The sequence below is a fragment of the Giraffa tippelskirchi genome, chromosome 5, assembly GCF_054371585.1.
Source record: "Giraffa tippelskirchi isolate mGirTip1 chromosome 5, T2T-mGirTip1v1.2.pri, whole genome shotgun sequence".
NCBI lineage: Eukaryota > Metazoa > Chordata > Mammalia > Artiodactyla > Giraffidae > Giraffa > Giraffa tippelskirchi.
Genome location: NC_137279.1, coordinates 9,413,703 through 9,439,159, shown reverse-complemented (window position 1 = coordinate 9,439,159; position 25,457 = coordinate 9,413,703). Strand labels below are relative to the sequence as shown.

At 37.7% G+C, this 25,457-nt stretch overlaps 1 protein-coding gene across 12 annotated transcripts in view; it reads right to left on the bottom strand.

The window, feature by feature from the left end:
• Positions 1-25,457, bottom strand: part of PPP2R5A (protein phosphatase 2 regulatory subunit B'alpha) — a 64,636-nt gene that overhangs the window by 30,488 nt on the left and 8,691 nt on the right. For 2 of the 12 annotated variants that reach the window (XM_081489746.1, XM_081489751.1), the window contains 5 exons: positions 15,831-15,897; positions 15,383-15,557; positions 13,213-13,352; positions 5,282-5,478; positions 1,101-1,202 (listed from right to left, as the gene is read on the bottom strand). In XM_081489746.1, the coding sequence (XP_081345872.1) occupies positions 1,101-1,202; positions 5,282-5,407 (228 nt within the window). In that variant the 5' untranslated portion in view covers positions 5,408-5,478; positions 13,213-13,352; positions 15,383-15,557; positions 15,831-15,897. Of the gene's footprint in view, positions 1-1,100; positions 1,203-5,281; positions 5,479-13,212; positions 13,353-15,382; positions 15,558-15,830; positions 15,901-19,821; positions 19,866-25,457 lie in introns of those variants that run through there. The other 10 variants (XM_081489750.1, XM_081489743.1, XM_081489747.1 and 7 more) reach the window with 9 other exon arrangements.

Below are 25,457 nucleotides of genomic sequence, written 5' to 3'. Positions count from 1 at the left end.
CCATCAAGGAAGCCCAAGAATACTGGAGTGGGTAGCCTATCCCTTCTCCAGTGGATCTTCCTGACCTAGGAATTGAACCAGGGTCTCCTGCATTGCAGGCAGATTCTTTACCAGCTGAGCTACTAGGGAAGCCCAGTCGCTCAGTTGTACCTGACTCTTTGTGACCCAATGGACAACAGTCCATGGAATTTTCCAGGCCAGAATCCTGGAATGGGTAGCCTTCCCTTCTCCAGGGGATCTTCCCAACCCAGGGATCGAACCCAGGTCTCCTGCCTTGCAGGTGGACTCTTTACAAGCTGAGCCACAAGGGAAGCCCAGAAATTAAACACGTTCTTAAATAACTAATGGGCCAAATAAGTCACAGAGGAAATTAGAAAACACTTTGAAATGAATGAAAATAAAAACACAACATGTCAAAACTTACAGCAAACAAGTTAAACAAAAACTTATATATCCATGCCAGTTCTAGTCACTACAGCCAAAAAGTGGAAACCACCTAACTGTCCATCTACTGATTAATGGATAAAAAAAATGTGGTATGTGCATACAATGGAATATTATTCAGCCGTTAAAAGGAATGACATCTTGATACATGTTACAATATTGATGAACCCTGAAAGTATTATGTTAAGCATATAAGGTCACATATTATGAGTCCATCTATATTAAATATCCAGGACAGGCAAATCCACAGACACACAGTAGATTAATAGCTGCCAGTGGCTGGGAGGTAGAGGGTGGGTAAAGAATGGGAACTGACTGTTAATGATAAGGGTGTTTCCATCTGGGGTGATGAAAAGATTGTGGATGATGAAAAGGTAATGAAAAGGTGCCCATTACACTAGGTAATAGTGATGGCTGCATAGCATTACGAATGTACTTAATGCTATGGAATATATTTAAAACAGTTTAAAAGGTAAATGTTAAGTGCAATTTACAATAAAAAAAATGAAAAGCAATATTTTGGGAAAAGGAAATGTTAAGAAAATGTAGTAAAAATCTAGTACTTTAAATAGACACTCAAATCTAAAACAGAGTTCCATGATTTCAGCAGAACAGCATAAATGTAAAAATTGTCAATACAAAATTATGTTCCATACTTGTATGTGAGGCCAAGAGGCCTCAAGTGTGGGTTCATCCTCTTCTGGATCAAAATCTGGATTATCACTTGGAGGAAGAGTTCGGAAGATGTTAGCACTGATCTGTAAAGAAAAGTAAATTTAGACTTCTATTCTCTGTTGTTCAGTTAAATTTAAAAATGCAAAATGAAATATTTTAAAGATAACTTTAAGAAAAAAGTTGTGACTGTAAGTTTAGCTCAAAACCTGTAAACCTCTTCAAGATATGAAGGCAGCCATTTATTTCTTTTCTCTATCCCATAACTCTGACCTCTAGAGACATCAAATTTCATACAGACTACCTCCAGATTCCTCTTCCTTAAATCACAATTTTTTTTTTCAAAGTTTTGCTTTAAAAAAAAAAAGTGGAGGGGAGGAAACTGGGGGAGGGGAGCATAAAGTTCCTAACTCTCTCTATGCCTAACTTATTCTTTTCATCTTTCTACAACTTCTCCTATACTTTAACCCAGACTTTTACTTACCTTATAACCCAAAAGAGTTTGGTAAAATATCTCTATTCTTATACACACTCCACATTTTATAAAGAGGAGGAGGATGGGGGTATAACATTTTCACGGCCATTACAGACATAGTTTATAACACCCCATGATGATTTGATTTAGATGATTTGATTTCATTTACTCTGAGCCTTTTAAAAAATACTAATCTCTCTGAAATAAGGGTATGCTTTGAGACTCTTCATTTTAGATTATAACTCATCTTTCACATTGTCTTAGTACCAAAGTATGCTACAATCCTTCTTCTCTAGCAAAGAACAGATTGTGAGCCCAACTCAAAATTCTTTGAAGAATGATGAACAGACTGACAGACCAAATGGTTCAGTAAACAGGTAAGGCCCTAACACCTGAGGCGCTCGTCATTTAAGATAAATTACTTGGGGAACAGAGGATGAGACAAATGTTGTTTGGTGGTGTAAGCAAATTCCCAACCATTCTTATGAAGTGGCATCTACAGTACGCCAAATAACTTAACTGTCAATTACTATAACTATAAGGGGATTCCCCAGTGGCTCGGCGGCAAAGAATATGCCTGCAATGCAGGAGACACAGGGGATGTGGCTTCTATCTCTGGGTTGGGAAGATATCCTGGAGGGGGGCATGGAAACCATTCCAGTATTCTTGCCTAGAGAATCCCATGGATAGAGGAGCTTGGCAGGCTACAGTCCACAGGGTTGCAAAGAGTTGGACACAATTAAACTGACTTAGCATGCACACATGCACAACCATAAGACTTAGAAAGTAAAAATCTAAAATGTGATTTGCTAAAACTCAAAACCTGTATATGGGGAAGAGCCAACAGAAAGTTTAATAGATATCAATTTCACAACCAGTGGCAGAAAGTCATAGCTAGAACTCAAAAAGGGAATATATCCCATAGAAGGGCATAATTTGCCTTTGAGATCATACTTATTGTTGGTAGTAAAAGAAAACGTAAACCTTGTAGCCACCAATAAAATTAACTGTGTATCACAAATACACCAAAAAGCTTTAAAGAACTAAGTGAGTGAGCAGGCTTCTTAACTAGAAATGAAGTACCCAGAAGTTAAAAAAAATTAAAAAAAAAAGACAAAAACCACACCTTTTAACTTGGGAAAACAAATTAAATCCCAGAATTTATTAACATACGGCAAGTTACAGAATAATTTGACTCAAATATGTGAGTCTAGTTTATTTTGTTGTTGTTCAGTAGCTAAGTCATGTCTGACTCTTTGCGACCCCATGGACTGCAGCCCTCCAGGCTTCTCTGTCCTTCACGATCTGCCGGAGCTTGCTCAAACTCATGTCCATTAGTGACGCCATCCAACCCTCTCATCCTCTGTCACCTCCTTCTTCTCTTGTCCTTAATCTTTCCCAGGATCAGGGTCTTTTCCAACGAGTCAGCTCTTCACATCAGGTGGCCAACATATTGGAGCTTCAGCATCAGTCCTTCCAACGAATATTCAGGGCTGATTTCCTATAGCACTGACTGGTTTGATCTCCTTTCAGTCCAAGGGACTCTCAAGAGTCTCCTCCAACACCACAGTTCAAAAGCGTCAATTCTTCGACACTCAGCCTTCTTTATAGTCCAACTTGCACATCTCACATGACTACTGGAAAAACCATAGCTTTGACTAGACGGACCTTTGTTGGCAAAGTAATGTCTCTGATTTTCAATATGCTGTCAAGGTTGGTCATAGTTTTTCTTCAAGGAAAGGAGCAAGCGTTCTTTAATTTCAGGCTGCAGTCACCATCTGCAGTGATTCTGGAACCCAAGAAAATAAAGTCTGTCACTGTTTGCATTGTTTTCCCATCTATTTGCCATGAAGTGATAGGAGCAGATGCCATGATCTTAGTTTTCTGAATGTTGAGTTTTAAGCCAGCTTTTTCACTTTCCTCTTTCACCTTCATCAAGAGGCTCATTAGTGGCTCTTCATTTTCTGCCATTAAAGTGGTATTATTTGCATATCTGAAGCTATTGATATTTCTCTCTGCAATCTTGATTCCAGCTTGTGACTCATCCAGCCTGGCATTTCACATGAAGTACTTTGCATGTAAGTTAAATAAGCACGGTGACAACATACAGCCTTGATGTACTCCTTTCCCCATTTTAAACCAGTTTGTTGTTCCATGTCCAGTTCTAACTGCTGCTTCTTGACCTGCATACAGGTTTCTCTGGAGGCAGCTAATATTGTCTGGGACGCCCATCTCATTAGGAATATTCTACAGTTTGTTGTGATCCACATAGTCAAAGGCTTTAGCATAGTCAATGAAGCAGAAGTAGATGTTTTTTTGGAATTCCCTTACTTTTTCTATGACCCAGCATATGTTGGCAAAACACCCTCTTCCAACAACATAAGAGATGACTCTACACATGGACATCACCAGATGGCCAGTATCGAAATCAGACTGATTATATTCTTTGCAGCTGAGACAGAGAAGTTCTATACAGTCAGCAAAAACAAGACTTGGAGCTGACTGTGGCTCAGATCTTCAGCTCCTTATTGCAAAATTTAGGCTCAAATTGAAGAAAGTAGGGAAAACCACCAGGCCATTCAGATAGGACCTAAATCAAACCCTTGTGATTATACAGTGGAGGTGATGAATAAATGCAAGGGACTAGATCTGGCAGACAGACTGCATGAAGAACTACGGATAAAAGTTCATAACACTGTACAGGAGGTGATGACCAAAACCATCCCCAAGAAAAAGAAATGCCAGAAGGCAAAGTGGCTGTCTGAGGAGGCCTAACAAATAGCTGAGAAAAGAAGAGAAGCAAAAGGCAAAGGAGAAAGGGAAAGATATACCCAACTGAATGCAGAGTTCCAGAGAATAGCAAGGAGAGATAAGAAAGGCTTAAGTGACCAATGCAAAGAGTATAGTTTAGTTTAGATCATACTTTCTATAACCTTCTGTGTGTTGTAGCTCAGTCATGTCTGACTCTTTGAAAACTTCTATAACCAACACAAGTTTAAATTGTGTGCCTGGTGACTCTAATTATTCCAAGTGAATTTTTTGTATTTTGTTATGCACTAAAATACAAAAATCATATGTCCTAAACAAATTTCTACAGTTTGAAGAATATGGTTAAATAATTAATAAACAGTACCCTAAACAACCTTTCTTCAATACTTTTTTTTTTTGCATCAGACATTTAAAATGTTTGTTTATATCATGTAATTTAAGGGTCCAGAGTTTTGATTAAAATTCAGTGCTATAGGATCTACATATATGATATCAAAATGTCCTAAATAAGAATGGTTTAGATTTGACTCCCTTATCTACTTCTGAGATGAGGAGAGCCCCATATTTTTTCATTAGTCTTTTCTTCCTCCTTTTGATATTCTTTCTCCATTCAGCTGCATAACATTAATTACCTACCAACCCATATAATCTTGAGCTTACATCTTTCTCCTAAGCTCTAGATCCACAGTCTCCAATGTGGTAGCCACCAGCCATTGTGGCTACTGAATTCCCAAACTATCATAAAGCGATGACAGCATCACTGGAATGGATAATCTTTCAAACGGACTATTTTAAAAAACATTCTTTTGAGTACATCAACTATTGTACATTTATTAAAAATCAATCTCATTAAATTGTAATTACACCTCAGATCTTACTTGAATTTATATAAATCTGAGGAACTTAAGTCTAGAAGCTTACCATTTTTACTATATCAGAATACGCTGATTCAACAATTACACCACGATTAGTTGAAACATACTCAACCAGTTCATTCAATGTTGCTCTTTTAATTTCTTTGCTCTTCAAGTCTGAAACAGAGTCCATGAAATCAAACAGTATGCAACACTGCTGCAACTTCTGACAGAAAAGCTCTTGCTGTTCATTTGAGGTGGCATCTATAAATAAAAATAAAGAGAAACTTAGAAATGACCTACTCAGAAGTTACCTTCATATGTTTACTATTTTGTAAAAGCTATTCACATACATAAAGTAAAATGTCTCTCAAAAGCCTAGTGAGAAATTTACCATATAACCCATTATTCGTGCTAGGAATGAAATGTTACGTTCCTCCTCTCTCACTATCCATAATCGATCACTAAATATTATTGATTCCATTTCTTTATCTGGAATCAATCCTCTTCTTGTCACTCCTTCTGCCACTTTAATGACTCACACATTCACCATTTAAGACTACAGTCGTGACATCCTAGGACTTTCCACATGAATCCGCCAGCCGACGGAGACTCAAGAGACGTGGATTCAATCCCCGGGTTGGGAAGATCTCCTGGAGTAGGAAATGGCAACCCATTCCAGTATTCTTGCCTGGAAAATTTCACGGACACAGAAGAGCCTGGCAGGCTACAGTCCACGGGGTCCCAGGAGAGTCAGACATGACTTAGAGACTAAACCACCACCATCACCTATCAGTGCCCTCCTCCAAGGGACCTTCCCAACTCAGAGAAGGTTCCTCAAGGGCAATGATCATTCACTGAGCAGGCTTTCCTTTTCATCTCTTTTACTACCAACATGGGATATATAGGGGGTTTCCCAGGTTGGCTCAGTGCTCAAGAATCCACTGGCCAATACAGGAGTCGTGACTTGAATCCCTAGGTCAGGAAGATCCCCTGGAGGAGGAAATGGCAACCCACTCCAGTATTCTTGCCTGAGAAATCCCACGGACAGAGGAGCCTAGTGGGGTAAAGTCCATGGGGTTCTCTTACATGACAGGCTAGTAGCCTACAGCTAACATGTTAGAAGACAATATGATCTTCAAGACTAGCAAATAGTAGATTCAGGAACATGTTACATATAAAAAGGAAGTTTCTTTTCCTGGGCAACTATCTCTTCAGCCTCCTCTGAGAAGAAATTCATGTTTTTCATAGCTTCTCCATTCAGTAATGTGCTACTTAGCCTAAAGACTTCTTTCAAGTTGTTTTCTCCTCCAGAATTATGTCCCAGCATTACCTAATATTTGGATGGGAGAGGTCACCTTTGGATTTTACCAAACATTAGATATATTTAGAAAGCAGCTAACATTTCAACTCGTTTGGCACTGAGTTAAAACAGAAATGATCAGTCCTCAAATTTTTGTAGGTATTGGGGAATAGAAAAACCTTTTCTTACCTAAACCCCTCCTGCAAGTACATGTTCTATGGAGTAGTCTGTGTGTTACATAATAAAACATAATGCTGCTAACATTAGCATTTCCTTCATGCCAAATACAATTCTAAGTGTTTCCTATGTCTATTTATTTAACTTTTAAAACAGTCCTTTGAGGACAGTCTTGAAAGTTAGAGATGATTTCCTGTCTTCAAGGGCTTAGAAGCAAGTTGAAACGGCAAGATACAAAACCTTAAAAAATAATGCTATCAGGCAATAAACAACTGTAAAAGATATTGCTGTTTACCATACACATACACACACATATACACACCCACACAATCTATTCTCTATATAACCTGGAGTCAAAAAGAATTTGAGAGTGCTTACAAGATTAAATATAAACAGAACAATTAAAAATAAAACCAGGATTAATTAAAAGCCGGAAAGCTATACAAGGTATTTGACTGCTGTATTTAAGCACTTTGTGTTGAGTCTCTTAAAAGCTAAGGTAAAACAATAGTGGAAGAGTTGATCAGATTGTGAAAGGTTAAGTGAGAGAAGAGAGGATGCTCCTGCTGGTTAGCCTACTTCTAGATTCAAGACATGTAACATTTTTATATCGGTCAAAAACATTTTTATAATGGTTATCCTAGTAAGAAAAGATCAATGTTTTCATCATTAAAAAATTATGAAATATTTTGCACTTGTAGATGTTTATTACAGCCTAACTCTTAGGGATCTTTCTGAAACATCAATTTTCAGAATTTTCTCATGAGAAAAAGAGACAAAAAATATATTTCAATAAGCTGAAAAAATAAAACTATAGCCTGGCTGTATTTAATAAATATGAATAAAAAGTAATTTGTGAGAAAAAGAATGTATAATAAATTTGTTCAGTAAATGTAAAAAGTACTGACAGTGTCTACACTGATCACTTCATACTTCAGTTTCCCCATTACAAGCATGCTTGCAAATGAAGCATCCTCAGTGGTGCTGCAATATGGCAATGTCTTACTTTCAGGTGGTAAGGTCACATATCGTTTTTACTTGGCTATTTTTACTAGGCCAATGTAATAGACTTGAAATACCAATATATTCATACTTATTGTCATCACTTCAGAATACCTCTGATATTGGTAACAATATCAGAGGTAAGGATATTGTGCTCTTTTAAAAAATATGATTAATTCCCAATATAAGCTCTTCATGTAAATTATTAGAAATACAAGAAAAGATACATGATCAAGGAATCATCTAAAAAGCAGGTATGTCTTGCAAAACACAGAATTAGTTTAAATTTGGCTGAAAGGTGAATTTTAAAAAACTTAATTGTATTCTATTTTATTATTATGACTGAAACTTGATCCCACTAAAAAATTCTCACCGATACTGAGATAGATCCCTGCATGGCCTTAGGTAGACAGAGAATCAAGGGTTACAACCAGAATTTAAAAACAAATATAAAATATCCGCATACTGTATGTAACAGTGTTATTTTATGAAACGCTATATGAGAACTGAGTTGTAAAGTAAAATGTGTTTCTTATTACAGTTTTCAGTCAAAAAAAAAATTGAAAACCACAGCTCTGTAATATGTAAAGTATTAATACTATAAGACCTCACACTACATAGTATGCCCAAGATCACAAAGAATACTTGAAAAGAAACTGGGATTCAAATTACCTACAATGCAAAGAGAATAAGTACAAGACTACTGTCTTTGAAATATCAAGTGTTCCTTTAATAGCTATCTTCTAAACCTTTAACCACTTAGCGATCACAATGCATATTACTTAAAAATGGCAAATTTGTTTATCTCCTTCCCTTTACTCTAAAAGATTAGGCCAGAGACAGAGAGAGAGAGAGGAATCCACAATATCAAAGAGAATAGAAGAATGGTCCCTTAGGCAAGCTGCTGCTGCTAAGTCGCTTCAGCTGTGTCCGACTCTGTGTGACCCCATAGATGGCAGCCCATCAGGTTCCCCCGTCTCTGGGATTCTCCAGGCAAGAACACTGGAGTGGGTTGCCAATTCCTTCTCCAAAGCATGAAAGTGAAAAGTGAAAGTGAAGTCACTCAGTCGTGTCCAACTCTTCGAGACCCCATGGACTGCAGCCTACCAGGCTCCTCCGTCCATGGGATTTTCCAGGCACGAGTACTGGAGTGGGTTGCCATTGCCTTCTCTGCCCTTAGGCAAGAGACTTAGTCAAATTTCCGGAAAATTCAAAGTATATGAAGTGGTAAGTGACAAAACCAAAAGAGAGGGAAGTCACATCCTAGAATAAACAGAAAAGGGGATTACAGATTAGGTTCCTAAAGAACTCAGATCAGAAAAGCCAGGTGAAACAGAGGACGGGAACTGAACTGAAAATGAACTGAAAATGGGGGGGTGGTACATAAAGCTGTATGTGCTGAACAGTTTACTACCCTACTGCAAAAGATAGTCAAGCATTCACATCTCCAGGAAAAAACAAAAAGACCCCCCCCCCCAAAAGTGCAAACAAAAACCAAACTTGGAGAGTTCTTTTTAAAGAAACCGAACAGTCCCAGAGAAATATTCATACATTCTAGCTTTTAACTAGTTTCCTGCGCAATTACTCTAAACAAAACTAGACCATTAATAAATCCCACCCAACTTCTAAAGTCATTTTTTTTGTTCATTCATACATATCAATAGATTATAAAGGATCACCAGATATTCAAGGAAAGACCTTAACATGAAAGAAAACTAAATAAACAGAAAAAAAAAAACCCTAAACAAAGGGATAATTTAGCTAACACTGAAATTTCAGATGCCCAGGTAAAAAGACTAAAAGCCTTAAAATTAAAAAGTCACTCATAAAAGAACCAGAGGCAGATCTCCACCAGATTTCTTACCAGTAAGGAAGAAGCCAGTATATGATGGGGCTCTGCCATTAGAATTCTTATGTCAATCTAGAACACTGTAATTAGCCAAGTATCAACAAGGTATACAGGTTAAAAAATGGCCTTTCAGACATGCAACTACTTGGAAAACTTAGCACCCTCAAACAACCTTTCATAGGAAATTCTCAGGACACGACGCAGCCATAGGGAGACAGGGAAAGGAATGGAATCCAGGAATTAAGGAAATTCAAGAAAAGCAGACCTAGAGAAAAATCGGATCTGTTTAGAGCAGGAGGAAAGAAGGCCCCAAGAAACTGGTCTCTAAAGCAGAATCATTAGGCTATCTTATCACCTGGAGATTTGGAGAAAAAAACTGAGAGTATGTTAAAGGTGGAAAAAAAATAGACAATTAGAAATTCCAGGAAATACCTAAAAAAACTAAATAAGAAAGGAAATACATTATGCAGCTCTGGAGCCTATGCAGTCACACATAAACCCTGCCCACTGGCTTTCAACTTTTAGAATTAACTTAACAATTTATATAAAACTTAATCATGGCCATAGAAAATATTAGCCTTAAAAATGTAAAGATGACAAAAGCTGAGGGTGAAAGGAGAGAGGAGAAACTGAGGGGCACTACCTTTCCAACCTCATTTCCCATCACCCCCCTTCAGACCCTAAGTCCCATTCACGCTGACAGTTCACGTTCCCCGGGGGGCCAGTTTGCACAGACACTGGCTGGAATGCACTTTCCCATCATTATTTCTTCATTTCCTTCAGAAGCAAATAAAGACAGTGCCCATGCAAACACTACTCAATCAGCAAAACACTTTACTTTTTAAATTTTTAATTGGAGGACAGCTGCTTTACAATGCCGTCTTCCTTTTTGCTGTACAAACAAGGTGATCAGCTCTGGGTATACATACATCCCCTCCGTCTGGAGCCTCCCTCCCACCCCTCTAGGTCATCACAGGGCACTGAGCTGAGCTCCCTGTGCTACACAGTAGCTTCCCACTGGTTATCTATTTTAAACATGTTACTGTATACATGTCAGTGCTACTTTCTCAATTCATCCCATACCTCTCCTCCTGCAGTAAAAAACTTTAGTCAAAGGATTTTAAGTCTATCAGGACCATTAAACACAACCACACCCTGTGTTGTGAGACAGAGAATCAGGATATGTTAAGCCTAATACCGTTAATTTATTAACTTCCTTTGTACTAATTTCAAGCTTATCAAGTGCAGTGTTAAGTGTCAGTCGCTCAGTTGTGTTGGACTCTTTCAACCCCAGACTATAGCCCACCAGGCTCCTCTGTCCATGGGATTCTCCAGGCAAGAATACTGGAGTGGGATGCCATTTCCTTCTCCAGGGGATCTTTCTGACCCAGGATCGAATTCAAATCTCCTGCAGTACAGGCAGATTCTTTACCGTCTGAGCCACCAGGGAGCCCAGAACTACTGCAAACTATCAAGCGCAGTAGTTCTAAAATTTGTCCACAAATTATTTGATACGCCTTTCTTCAGAAGGTGGAGTCTACTTCTCCTGCCGTCAATGTGGGCTGGACTAAAGTGACTTGCAACATGACTTCCAAGGTGGATTCTAGCTGGAGTCACAAGGTATCTCAAGGTTCACAGAATAAACTATTTGAGAAAAAAATAACACCTATGTAGTTGAGCACAGAACCTAGCTGATCACCTGACTCATTTGATATTAGCAAACTTTGTAAGAAGTTTTTGAAGTAAATTAGAGTCTTTAGAAAAACATAAGGATGTTTTACACTGTACTCTTTGGTGTCAGTTTATGAAACCTATTTAGAAAGACTGTACCACCAAATTAACAGGTATTTAAGACAAGTTCAGGTTTTTTAACATGGTACAAGTTGTATCTGACTATAGAAGTATCATGGAATATATGTAAACTTCCAATCTCAACCACATTGGTATGCTAATTCATTCTCAAGAGAAGGTCAGTTTCTCAAGAAACATGGTGTTCATGATGAATTTTCAATGTCTGAGTTTATTCCTCGGCCTTATACATGCAGATACATGGTTTCTTATCATGTAAAATACAAATATAAATTATCCAAGCTCATGACATAGTAATAAATGCTAGTTTATTAATTTAGGATGAGAAATTATTACAAGTACTATATTTGTCCATGGGATTTCCCAGGCAAGAATACTGGAGTGGGTAGCAATTTCTTCCTCCAGGGGATCTTCCCAACTCAGGGACTGAACCCATGTCTCCTGCATTGGCAGGCGGATTCTTTACCACTGAGCCACCAGGGAAGCCCAGTTAAACCTTAAGCAGACCTATCAGTTCAATTCAGTTGTTCAGTCATGTCTGACTCTTGCAACCCCATGGACTGCAGCACGCCAGGCTTCCCTGTCCACCACCAACTCCCGGAGCTTGCTCAAACTCATGTCCATCGCGTCAGGGATGCCATCTAACCATCTCATCCTCTGTCGCCCCCTTCTCCTCCCGCCTTCAATCTTTCCCAGCATCATGGTTTTTTCTAATGAGTCAGCTCTTCACATCAGGTGGCCAAAGTACTGGAGTTTCAGCTTCAGCATCAGTGCTTCCAATGAATATTCAGGACTGATCTCCTTTAGGATGGACTGGTTGGATCTTCTTGCAGTTCAAGGGACTCTCAAGAGTCTTCTCCAAGACCACACTTCAAAAGCATCAATTCTTTGGTGCTCAGATTTCTTTACAGTCCAACTCTCACATCCGTACACGACTACTGGAAAAACAATAGCTTTGACTATGCGGACCTTTGTTGGCAAAGTAATGTCTCTGTTTTTTAATATGCTGTCTAGTTGGTCATAACTTTTCTTCCAAGGAGCAAGCATGTTTTAATTTCATGGCTGCAGTCCCCATCCGCAGTGATTTTGGAGCCCCCCAAAATAAAGTCTGTCACTGTTTCCATTGTTTCCCCATCTATTTGCCATGAAGTGATGGGACTGGATGCCATGATCTTAGTTTTCTGAATGAGTTTTAAGCCAGCTTTTTCACTTTCTTCTTTTACCTTCATCAAGAGGCTCTTTAGTTTCTCTTCGCTTTCTGCCATAAGGGTAGTGTCATCTGCATATCTGAAGTCATTGATATGTCTCCCAGCAATCTTAATTCCAGCTTGTGCTTCATCCAGCCTGGCATTTCGCATGACGTACTCTGCATATAAGTTAAATAAGCTGGGAGACAATATACAGCCCTGACGGACTCCTTTCCCAATTTTGAACCAGTCCTTTGTTCCATGTCCAGTTGTAACTGTTGCTTCTTGACCTGCACACAGATTTCTCAGGGGGCAGGTCAGGTGGTCTGATATTCCCATCTCTTGAAGAATTTACCAGTTTGTTGTGAGCCACACAGTCAAAGGCTTTGGCGTAGTCAACAAAGCATAAGTAGATGTTTTTATGGAACTCTCTTGCTTATAGGAGAAGCCAAATCATAACCAGAATGGTATCTGGTGTATTAATTTTCTACTGCTTAATAACAAATTATCCCAAACTTTAGAGGCTTAAAACAACAATAATTATTATCTATCACAATTTCATTGGGTTAGAGATTCAGACAACTTATCTCTGCTCCATGATGTCTAAGGTCTCAAGCTGAAAAAAACTAGAAAACTAGGGACTGCCATCATATAAAGGCTAAATCACTTACATGTCTTGCAGTTGATTCTGGCCTCTGGCTGAACGACTAGTTAGAGCTAGTGCCAGAACCCCCATATGTGACCTCTCTATATGGCTTAAGCTTCCTCATCATATGGTGACTGGGTTCCAGGGGCAAGTGATTTGAGAGATCTAGCAAAGAACAAAACATGACTTTTATGAGGAAAATTATAAAACTCTGAAGAAATATATCAAAGACATAAATAATAGAGATACATTTTGGATTACAACAGGGTGTTTTGCTAGAACTTGAAGAGTTGCTCTCACAATTCATCTGAAAAAATAAACAATCAAGAATAGCCAAGATGATTTTTAAGACAAAGAAGGGAACAGTGATCTTACCACACAAGGTAATTAAAACTAAATGGTACTGTGCAGGAATAGACAAAAAGACCACCGGCCAGGGAAATAAGGCACCAAGAAATATGTGCACATACATAGAAGATTAATATACAATAGAACTGGTGTTTTTAAAACAAAAAGTCAGTGGGGAATTTCAAAATAAATTATGCAAGGACAACTCGCTATTCATGTTAAAAAATTAGATTCCCTCATTTATACATTTAATTCCAAGAACTAAAAAACTAAATGTGAATAGGAAAATTATCAAGTATTCAGAGTTTTCTAACCAACTCTGAATGGCATCCAGCAGGCACACACCAAAAATCTATAAATCAGTAAGATAAAGAAAATAAACCTATAGAAAGGCATGTGAAACACAAAGCACCAATAAATAAGAAAAGACATTTAACCACACTAGTTAAGGAGAAAAATGTAAATATATATAAACTATATATATGAGTTTATGTATGAAATGCCATATATCACTTTATACTTATTGCATAAGGTTGACAAAAAGTGTGGGCAAGACTTCTGTTTCTGGCAGACCAATCTTCCTATAGTAAACTACTAAAAACTGGACAAAATACATGAGGTAATTGTCTTCAGATGCTGGAAAACAGGTAGTACACAGGACTGCTATCCCTGAGAGAAGGAAAAGAGAGTGAGTTCCACAACTGCACCAACTCTATCTGTAACACTTCCCAGACTGCAGTATAGGAAGAAACAGTACAGGTTCAAAATAGCAAAAGCCAAATAGACTGAGCTAAATAGACATTGCAGATCAAGGCTCCTGAATAGCTGGAATTTGCATGGAAAAGTACTAGAGAGAAGCTAACTATACACAAAAGGAATTTTCTACTTTTCTATTTGTACTGAAGTAATAATAGGACTTTTTTATTCTATCAATATTTATTCAGCAAATCATTTTGAATGTAAACCAACCTTAGCTTCCTGGCATAAATCCCAAATAATCATGATGTATCATCTTATTTATTTGCTGCTAAATTCAATTTACTAATATTTTGTATAAGATTTTTCCATCTATGTTCATAAGGGATATTGGTTTGTAATCACCTTTTCTTGTACTGTCCTTGCCAGGGTTTTTAATTAGGACTCAGTTAAATAGATGTAAGACTTACTCAGACTTTTGTTTCTTCTTGTGTCAGTTTGAGAAAGCTGTTTGTTTATTTCAAGGGATTTTCCCAATTCCGCTCCTCTAGGTTTTCAAATTTACTGGCATTATTATATACCTGCAAGCTATGAATTTCTAGATAATTGTAAGGTACAAATTATTACTATAAAAGAAGCTAAATCTTTTAGTCCACAGGGAGATAAACTCTTAGCAAGACAAGCTTAAGAGCTCCACAGACCTGCTCTCCAGTGAAGCTGATGAAAATCATTTTAAAAATAACTTTTTAAAGCCTCTGGAAATGATCCTAAGGCGAAAAGTAAATGAGGAAGCATCTATCCAAGAATATCTATGAATATTTGAAGCGAAAAGCCAGTCTTGGTATCTGAACCAAAACAGCTTCCTCCCTTTCTCCTCTCAGCTCAGCTAGGCAGAAACTCCACTCGAGAGAGGTACACCCAAGGATCCCTCTACCTACAGCTCCCAGTCAGACAACTTTCCTCAGGTGTGGAGCAGAATGCTGGCCGTTCTCATTCTGCCCACAGCTACCCGTTGCTGAGGTCAACTCCCAGGCCAGTGTTGTCAAGAAGGGTAGAAGTCCTTCTCCTACCTGGGTAGAAGTCCCTCGACCTGTGGGACAAAGATTCTACTCTTGGTGCAGAACCACTGAGAACACTGGGGCTCCAATTACCTTAGTCCTGGACTGTAAGGCTGTGGTTCCATACTGGAAGAGGAAAGCCAAGAAAATCTCAGCTCCTGCCCCCTCTCCACCTCACATTCAGCTCCTAAAATGGGTTGTTCCTCAGAGAGAAGCATGCCATTTTCCCCACTGCCAGCTCCAGAGCTCTGGCTCAACAAGATTTTGCCTGGGGAAGGGGGAGAAACAAGCCATAAATCGGTTGTTTTGTCTCTTCCCAAAGGAACTGGCTTCATTTTCAACAAAGCATGAAAAGTTCAAGCTTAAATTTAGCTGAATCTCTCAAAACAGTGGCAGTTGTGGTGAAAAGTAGTAGAGAAATCTGTAGATTCAATGAGGATATAAGGCTAAACTCTAGGCTGGAGAGTTTGCAAGACAATACCAGATAAAGGAGCAGCTTAGAGGAGCCCTCCTGGTGTCAGAACAAATATGGAACACTAACCTCAAGAACTATTCCTTCAAAGGAGCCTGAATTTGATTGGATTGCTGAACAAGGATGCTCCACTGCACTGCTGAAAACAAGATAACAGTTAGCTCAAAGTCATTGGAATTTAAAGTTGAGGCTGTGGTCAGGAAAAGACAGAATGTCCTAGCTCAGTTGGTCAAGAATCCGCCTGCAATGCAGGAGACCCGGCTCAATTCCTGGGTCAGGAAGATCTGATGGAGAAGGGATAGACCACCCACTCCAGTATTCCTGGGCTTCCCTTGTGGCTCAGCTGGCAAAGAATCTGCCTGCAATGCAGGAGACCTGGGTTGGATCCCTGGGTTGGGAAGATCCCCTGGAGAAAGGAAAGGTTCCCCACTCCAGTATTCTGGCCTGGAGAATTCATGTATAGTCCATGGGGTCACAAACAGTCAGACACGACTGAGCAACTTTCACTTTCACTTTTTTTTCCTGTCACAACTACTGGCATTTCCCTGGAGAAGGAAATGGCAACCCACTCCAGTATTCTTGCTTGGGAAATCTCATGGACAGAGGAGCCTGGCAGACTACGGTCCATGGGGTCACAAAGAGTCAGACACGACCGAGAACACCAAAAAAAAAGGGGGGGGGCCATGACTGTATGCTTCCATTCATGCAAAATGTTTAGAATAGGGAAATCTATAGAAACAGAACATAGATATGTGATTGCTTAGCATAGGGATGGCAAGGATGAAGGGATAACGGAGGTAATAGTTAAAGAGTATAACATTTCTTTTTGACATAATGAAAAGGTTCTAAAATTGACTATAGTGATGGTAGCACTTATCTGTGAATATACCAAAAGCCACTGAATTGTATACTTTAAAAGATGAACTTTACAGTACATAAATTATATCTAAATAAAGGTGTTTAAAAAATTTAATCCAGTCCTGATCTCTAAAATACTTTTATATCAAATATCTAAGATATTATTCAAAGATAGTAAAAGTTTAAAGATCAATTGCAGTTTAAAGATCACATACACATAATAATTCCACCATAAATGTATATATTTACAACAGATGCTTAGAATACTCTTGTTTTGTCTTTATGTTGCCTATACTAATTTAGCATACTAAATTAGAAATTTTCATGAAACATGTAAATGAAAATTAAAAACCATCATGTAAGAGTTAATAACAAGAACACAGGCAAGACATTCTCTGACATAGATAAAGAGAAATACTGTATGACATTCCTTTTATGTAGAATCTAAAAAGAAATGATACAGTTGAATTTACAGAATAGAGAGAGACTTACAGACTTGGAGAATGAACTTATGGCTGCTGGAGGGAAGGGATAGTAAAAGAGTTTGGGAAGGACAGATACACACTGCTATATTTAAAATGGATAACCAACAAGGACCTACGTTATATATAGTACATGGAACTCTGCTCATTGTTATGTGGCAGCCTGGATGGGAGGGGAGTTTGGGGGAGAATGGATACATATATAACCATGGCTGAGTTCCTTCCCTGTTCACTTGAAACTATCACAACAATCTTTGTTAACCGGTTACACCACAATACAAAATAAAAAGTTTTAAAAAAATTCTCTGACAGAAATTTTACTGGGGCTTCCCTGGTGGCACAAACTGTAAAGAATCTGCCTGTAATGCAGAAGACCGGGGTTTGATCCCTGGGTTGGGAAGATCCCCTGGAGAAGGAAATGGCAATCCACTCCAGTATTCTTGCCTGGAAAATTCTATGGACAGAGGAGCCTAGCAGGCTACAGTCCACAGGATCGCAAAGAGTCGGACATGACTGAGTGACTAATTTTCTTTTCTTTTCTGACAGAAATAATATGAATGATTGGTCAGTCTCCCAAAGCAACCGAAATAAAAGCAAAAACAAATAGGACCTAATCAAGCTTATAAGCTTTCGCACAGCAAAGGAAACCATAAACAAAATGAAAAGACAGCCCATGGAGTGGGAGCAAATATTTGCAAATGATGCAACCAACAAGGGCTTAATTTTCAAAATAAACAAATATTAAACCAATAGCTCCTACAATTCAGTAACAAACAACCCAACTGAAAAACGGGCAGAAGACCTAAACAGACTTTTCTCCAAAGACATACAGATGGCCTAAAGGCACATGAAAAATGCTCATCACTAATTATTAGAGAAATGCAAATCAAAACTACAATGAGGTACCACCTCACACAGGTCAGAATGGCCATCATCAAAAAGTCTACAAATAATAAATGTTGAAGGGGGTGTGGAGAAAAGGGAACCCTCTTACACTGTTGATGGGAATATAAACTGGTGCAGCTGCTATGGAAAACAGTATGGAGTTTCCTCAAAAAATGAGAACTGCCATATGATCCAGCAATCTCCCTGGTGGGTATACACCCAGACAAAACTATAATGTGAAAAGACACGTGCACACCTATGTTCACAGCAGCACTATTCACAGCAGCCAAGACACGGAAACAACCAAAATGTCCATCAACAGATGAATGGTAAAGAAGCTCTAGTATTTTACATATACACACACATGCATGCGCACACACATACAATGGAATATTATTCAGCCATAAAAAATGAAATAATGCCGTTTGAAGCAACATGGATGTACCTACAGATTATCATACTAAATGAAGTACATTAGAAAGAGAAAGACAAGTATCATATGATACCACTCAAATGTGGAATCTAGAATATGACATAAATGAACTTATTAAATGAAATAGGCTACAGATAAAGAGAACAGACTTACAGTTGCCAAGGGGAAGAGGAGAGCGGGGAGGGGAAGGACTGGGAGTGTGAGATTAGCCGATGCAAACTATTATATATAGGATGGATAAACTACAAGGTCATATTGTATAGCACAGAGAACTATAATCAATACTCTGTGATAAACCATAATCAGTTTCAGTTCAGTCGCTCAGTTGTGTCTGACTCTTTGCGACCCCATGGACTGCAGCATGCCAGGCTTCCCTGTCCACCATCAACTCCTGAAGCTTACTCAAACTCATGTCCATTGAGTCAGTGATGCCATCCAACCTTCTCATCCTCTGTCATTCCCTTCTTCTCCCACTTTCAATCTTTCCCAGCATCAGGGTCTTTTCTAGTGAGTCAGTTCTTTGCATCAGGTGGCCAAAGTACTGGAGTTTCAGCTTTAGCATCAGTCCTTCCAATGAATATTCAGGACTGATCTCCTTTAGGATGGACTGGCTGGATCTCCTTGCAGTTCAAGGGACTCTCAAGAGTCTTCTCCAACACCACCGTTCAAAAGCATCAATTCTTCGGCACTCAGCTTTCTTTATAGTCCAGCTCTCACATCCATACATGACTACTGGAAAAACCATAGACTAGACGGACCACTGTTAGCAAAGTAATGTCTCTGCTTTTTCATATGCTGTCTAGGTTGATCACAGCCCGTAATATTAATGATAATATATAATATTATCCATAATACTAAGCCATAATATTAAAGTTAATATATATGTATAACTAAATCACTTTTCCATACAGCAGAAATTAACACAATGCAAATAAACTATACTTCAATAAAATTTTTTTTAAAAGAGATGATAATAATAGTTTATTAATATGGCTATGTAAGGTTGGTTTTAAGAACAGTTCACTGAATAAAATGATTACATTCAAAACAGTAATATAACTTGGAGTTTTCCCTTGTAATATGGTTTTACTGGTACTGTCTTAAATGAATATTACCAGAAAATCTAGTCTACATTCATTTCTTTCAAGACCTCAAATACCGAGAACACTGAAATCTTAAAATATTCATTATCATAAAATCTTCCTCTTCTTGTCCATTTTCATAAAAGTTAATATGATAAACTTCTTAGCAATAACTAAATTATTTTAAGTTGTTCATTATTTTACACCTAAGAACAGTCTGAAGGTCTAGGTATCAGAACTCGTAACAGAAATAACAGTTTTATAGGTTTAATTTTTCTTAAAAGAAAAAAGGTAACATATTCCCAATTACTGCTGCTCACATATTTGAAATCTAAAGTAGGCTCTCATATAAGATTCATGCTACAAATTATAGAACAAGCACCGTATCATAGCAACCCAGCAATACCACTACAGTGACACGCTGAGGATGCAATCCAAGATTCTAATTTAAGAAACTGGCACAGAATATAGGACATGTAGCTTTTTTTGGCAATACCCCTAGAACATTAATAACTAGGAGTCTAAAATCAGCTTTTATTTGAAACTTTAGAGGATCAAGCTATTACAAAGTAACAATGGAAATGTTTATTAACAAATGATTCATAGCATTGTAACTAAATATGACTTAGCTAAGGGTCTATGATTTCATTAAAATTGAAAATGCTGGGAAAACTGTAGATATCACATTTTAGGAATCGGAATATATGCACCCTACCAGTCTGATAATGCATTCTAATATACAACTGTATATACCATTTTAAGAAAACCCCTAGAACACTATCTAAAACTTTAAAGAACATAAATATTAACATGTCTTACTCAACTACCATTCAAATATGAGTATGTCCAGAACTACTACACTACAGAAGGGTTAAAGTGCTCAATCTTTATCTAAAAAAATTCACTATGTTACCTTTTTTTTTTTTCCAATTAAAAAACCACTTTAAAGTAGATAAGAACAAGAAATGAAGATAAGCTAGTGGGGCATGTGACATGGATTTCTTGGAATGTAGAACCTTGAGAAGCAGAATACTGAAAAAAAAACTCCTAGGAGAATAAATAGAATATCTGTATCATCTGCTTAATTTGATTATAAAGCCTAGTATTCATTAAATACAGTAAAGGTTTTTAGAAGTACCCTTGTTTCATTTGGGGCCTTTGGGAAACAAGAAGTATTAAACGTCTTTATAGATGGTTCCGATAGTTGTGATGAGTTTCATCTTTTAGCTAACCCTACCTGCACCCCCTAAGAAACACCTGCTACTTGTTAAGAAAAAGGATTACCTACTTTAACAAGGTTGTTGAAGTTTCTAGAGCAAAGCCTATGATAGTCCACAAAATACCCTACCCACTCCCCTCCTCCATCTGACCAGAGATGGACTTCAGGGTGGTGGTGGTGGTGGTGCAATTCAGGGACCCTGAAATTATATATAAAATACTGTATATGGAGAAGATGATGGATTCCTTTAATTAGATTTTCTAAGAGATCCATGGATAATCTCCCTAAAATAAAGTACCACTACTCTTAGAAATTATTTCCTCTCCTTTTATGGATAATATAAGGAATTTTCATAATCAAGTTTTAAAATTATTTGACTCAGCATTTACAAAAATAATAAAATATATTCAGAAACGTAAATAGATTTCATTTTTTTGTATTAGAAATGTGCTATTTATAATATTTTATTAAAGTCAGAGTAATGAATTATAGCACAGCATACATTATATGATCTCACTAGTGGGAAAATCTAAGAAGATGCTCAAAATTTTAGAAGTTTCTTCTGGCTGGGGATTTTTACTTTCTATCTTTTAAGATTCTCTTTTGGCTCGTTTTTTAAGAGTGAGTCTGTAAGTTTATATGAAAATAATAAAGCCATTATACAAGAAATAGGGAAGTTAAGAATATGACATTTCTCATTGCATAGTCTTTAAATGAGTTTATTTTAGAAAACCATGAAAACTGAGATTACTCATGACTCATTGCAAGCATTGTATCCTAAAATAGTCATTCTTATTCCACAGGAGAAACTACTTTTCTAGATTTTTTTTTTAAAGCAGTTCTCAAAATACTAAAATGTTATGTGTAAGTTTACCCAGGTGGTACAAATTAAAAACAGAATTATAAAAATATATGAAGTACCAAAATCACTGCCTAGGTATCTGGTAGGTAGGTAAAAGCTGGGTAATTTTTTTACCTCTCTTGCGTTAATGATAGAAATTTCCTATGAAGAAAATACAGCTGTGAAAATTAAATGCACCTTAAAAATATTTCATTGTTACATTTGCTACTTTATTTCCACTTCGGATTCAAATTTAATCTGGGAGCACAAGTGTATGTAAATAACTACTTAAAGAGATGACATATTGTCTAATTTCAGTTTTGGGGGGAGAATTTAGCAGGAGAATAGTATCAGTCAAGTGATAAGATGAATTGGCCCAATTGGCTTTTATTATATTCAAGTCTCAGTTATCTGGCTCCAATTTATTTTCCTTCCTTGAATTGGGAAATAATGATTAGAAAGTGCAATGTTAACGTAGTCACAGTTTAAAAAACTTTTTTCAAAAACTATTTGTACACAGCACATGTAGCAGGGAACAGAGAGGAAAAAATAAGTGGACAGAATCTAATCAGTTTGTGATATCCCATAACAATTCCATAATTCCTCAAAGCTGCTAATTACAGATTATAACTTTCAACTGAGTAGAGACACCAAATTATAAATCTAGCTCTGACACAAATGTGCTAACTGATTTAAAAGTTCACTTCATCTTGCTTCTCAGTACTCATTCATAAAACAGATACTCTCCAATTTCTTCTTCAGAAAAACTTTACGTTACTTAAAAAATGGAAGAATTGTGCTAAAAGGAAGAGCCGCAAAGAAGATCAATGAAGCATTTTCAGAAGAATTTAAGATGTAAAGATCTTTTGCTTTACAGGGTCTTAGAAAAACCTATGTTCAGTACTGGTCTACCTGCCCAGGTCCTGTAAGAAATCAGTATCTTTCTTGTAAGGCTCTCAACTATTTCTCCTTTGCACTGTTAGAACATAAAGTGCTGAAAATAAAAAATTAAAAAATAAAGAGCTAATTTTGCTTTACTGCAGACAATACATATCTTCAGTTTCATATTAAAGAGGAGGAATCAATTGAGAAGATTAAGTTATAAGTGACTTGCACAAGAATATACCCTGTATGTTTTGGGTTCTTCATCAACAAAATGCTCAATTTGGAGCTGTATGTAAACTATCACTCAATTATAAATCATTATAAAATTGTAAATTACTGCATGGCACAAAATGGTGTTTTTCTCTAAATCAATTTAATAGCATTTGCTTCATTATTTCATTTAATAAATATTAAAACCAAGCACTGACTGCCTAAATACTGGGAAAGAAGTTACGGATCTTAAGTCCTAAAGTATTTAACTTCTAGTCTAAAGGCAGAAAACAGTCAATTAAGTAACTTACCCTATTCATGCATCTGTCCCAACATATTTTGTGATCACCTCACACATATATCAAGGATATCTTACCACTATATGATGTCTTGTACAGACATTCCACTCAATGGGGCTAGATAATCCCATTTTGGCCATAAGATCTAGTGATCAGTATCTCAAACTACTAACATTTTCTAATAAACAACCTCAACATCTTTTTATTCATGTTTAGAAGTTACAGAAATTACCAATGGGCACTCTGTGATTCACACATCAAAAAGTCTATTTGATATTTATACCCAGGTTTCCAAAAGACATCTCAAACCTAGAATGTCTAAATTATAACTCTGAATTTTCCCTCTTTATCTGGTTCTTTTTCTAATGTATTCCTTCTCAGTGGTGGTAGACCTATGCACTCAGCTAGCTGTCCAAGCTAAAACACCTGGGAAACATCTCTGACTCCTACCTTTGCCTGTCCATCTCCTCCATACAATTCATTGACAGGTCCCAGCTTAGCTGTATTTTGAACACGTCTCTTTTTCTCCATCTTTACTCCTACCACCCCAGCCCTAGCCATATCATATCTCATCTAGCCTATTAAAACAAACTCCTGACTGGTCCTCCTCCTAAAAATCTAGTTCTGCTACAATCCATTCTCCACCCAGCAGCTCGAGTGATACTTTTTTAATTGTCAAGTTTCCTCAAAGAGATGTCCATACTTACTGACTTGGCTCTCCATTTCCATTCACTCCCCACCTTAGAGAACTCTGGTTTCAAGATCATCAACCCTCTGAAATGCATCTCGAGTCACCAGTGTTGCCTGAAGACTACCAAACCCATGGAAGCTTTTCAGTTCTTATATATTTGACCTGTCAGCAGCTCTTCTGACTGCTACTAGCCCCACCTCACCCCTATTTAAAAACATATTTTCTTCCTTTAACCACCTTGTCCCTACTCTCTCCTGTCCCTACTTTCTCCTATCTTCCACTCAAGCTGTTGCTCCTTTCCCTCTGATCATCAACTAAATGATGATATTCTTTGCCCTCTTCTCGTTCTATACATTTCCAGTAGGCAGTTGCTTCTACTTGCATCTCTTCAAAAATCATCTTTAATCTAAAGTTTCTAAATACTGATTTCTAGCACAGCTCTTTCTACTTAGCTCCAGGCCCAAATATCTAATTTCCTACTAGACTCTTCACTTCTATTTCCACAGGTAGTTCAACCCGTCCCACATGTAGAACCACTATCTTCTCCCACATCTGATCTTCTACTCTTTTTCCCTTTCAGTAAACTGCTACCATACATCTACTTGCCCAAGTCAGGAATGTATCATCATTGATTCTTCCCTCTTTCCAAGTCCCTGCTGTGATACCACTCACCCCCACTTAGACAAGGAGACCATTATCTCTGTGCCAGCATTAACTAGGATTCTTTACTCTCATCTCTCAATTCATTCTTCACACTACTGTCAGGAATAACTGCACGACACAGCATCAAGGCTGTTACCTAGACCCTAAATGTCGCTCCAATCTCTTCTGTAGCCAGTTCCCTATTGTAATATTCTTTATCACAGTTACAGGCTTCCCTGATGGCTCAGATGGTAAAGAACCCATCTGCAATGAGGGAGACTAGGGTTCGGTCCCTGGGTTGGGAAGATCCCCTGGAGGAGGGCATGGCAAACCCCTCCAGTATTCTTGCCTGGGGAATCCCATGGCTACAGTCCATGGGCATGCAAAGAGACAAAGCACATCACAGCCACTTACTTACCTCTAAGAATGCCCATGCTGTCCTTAGCGGGCCTCGTAGAACCCACCTATCTTGGTCTAACACGTCTAGCCTTGCAGGTCTCAGCTTACCTGTCACTTTCTCCAGGGAGATTTCCCTGATCTCTCTCCTCACACACAAAACTGAGTTGGGTCCCTCACACACTCCCCTAGGCTTTTACTGCTTACTCTTATCACAACACTTGTTGCTAATTGAAACCACCAGTTTACATGTCTACATGTACCCCACCAGACCACAAGCTCCTAAAGACATTTCCAAAAATAAAAGCATTCATCATTTTATTAACTTTACTGAGTAAAATTTTGACCTCTACAATGGTTCACCTAAAATTTAAGCACTATGAACATCAAAGAGGAAAATATTTCTGTACTAGATTTTGAAAGCAAAGCATATATCCAGTTTCACAGCAGGCAAACAAAATATTTTTCCTCTGGCTAATTAAAAGAAGAATGGTACTGCAAATGAAAAAAAAAGCATATATTCCTATAGAAGTTGTATTTTGTTTTACTTATGACTTCAACAAATGTTTATCTTTAGAAAAGTCTGTTTGGAAATTTGTTTTAAAAACACCCAGCTTTGCTAGATCAAAATTCGAGTTTATCACAAAACCTGTCTCATCATTTTTAATATATAAATTTAAAGGCACAGGATTAACCATGAGTTCAAATAATCATCATCTTCTGATAATAACTGTAATTCTACAACACCCTTTATCAGTGAGTGTGAATCAAAG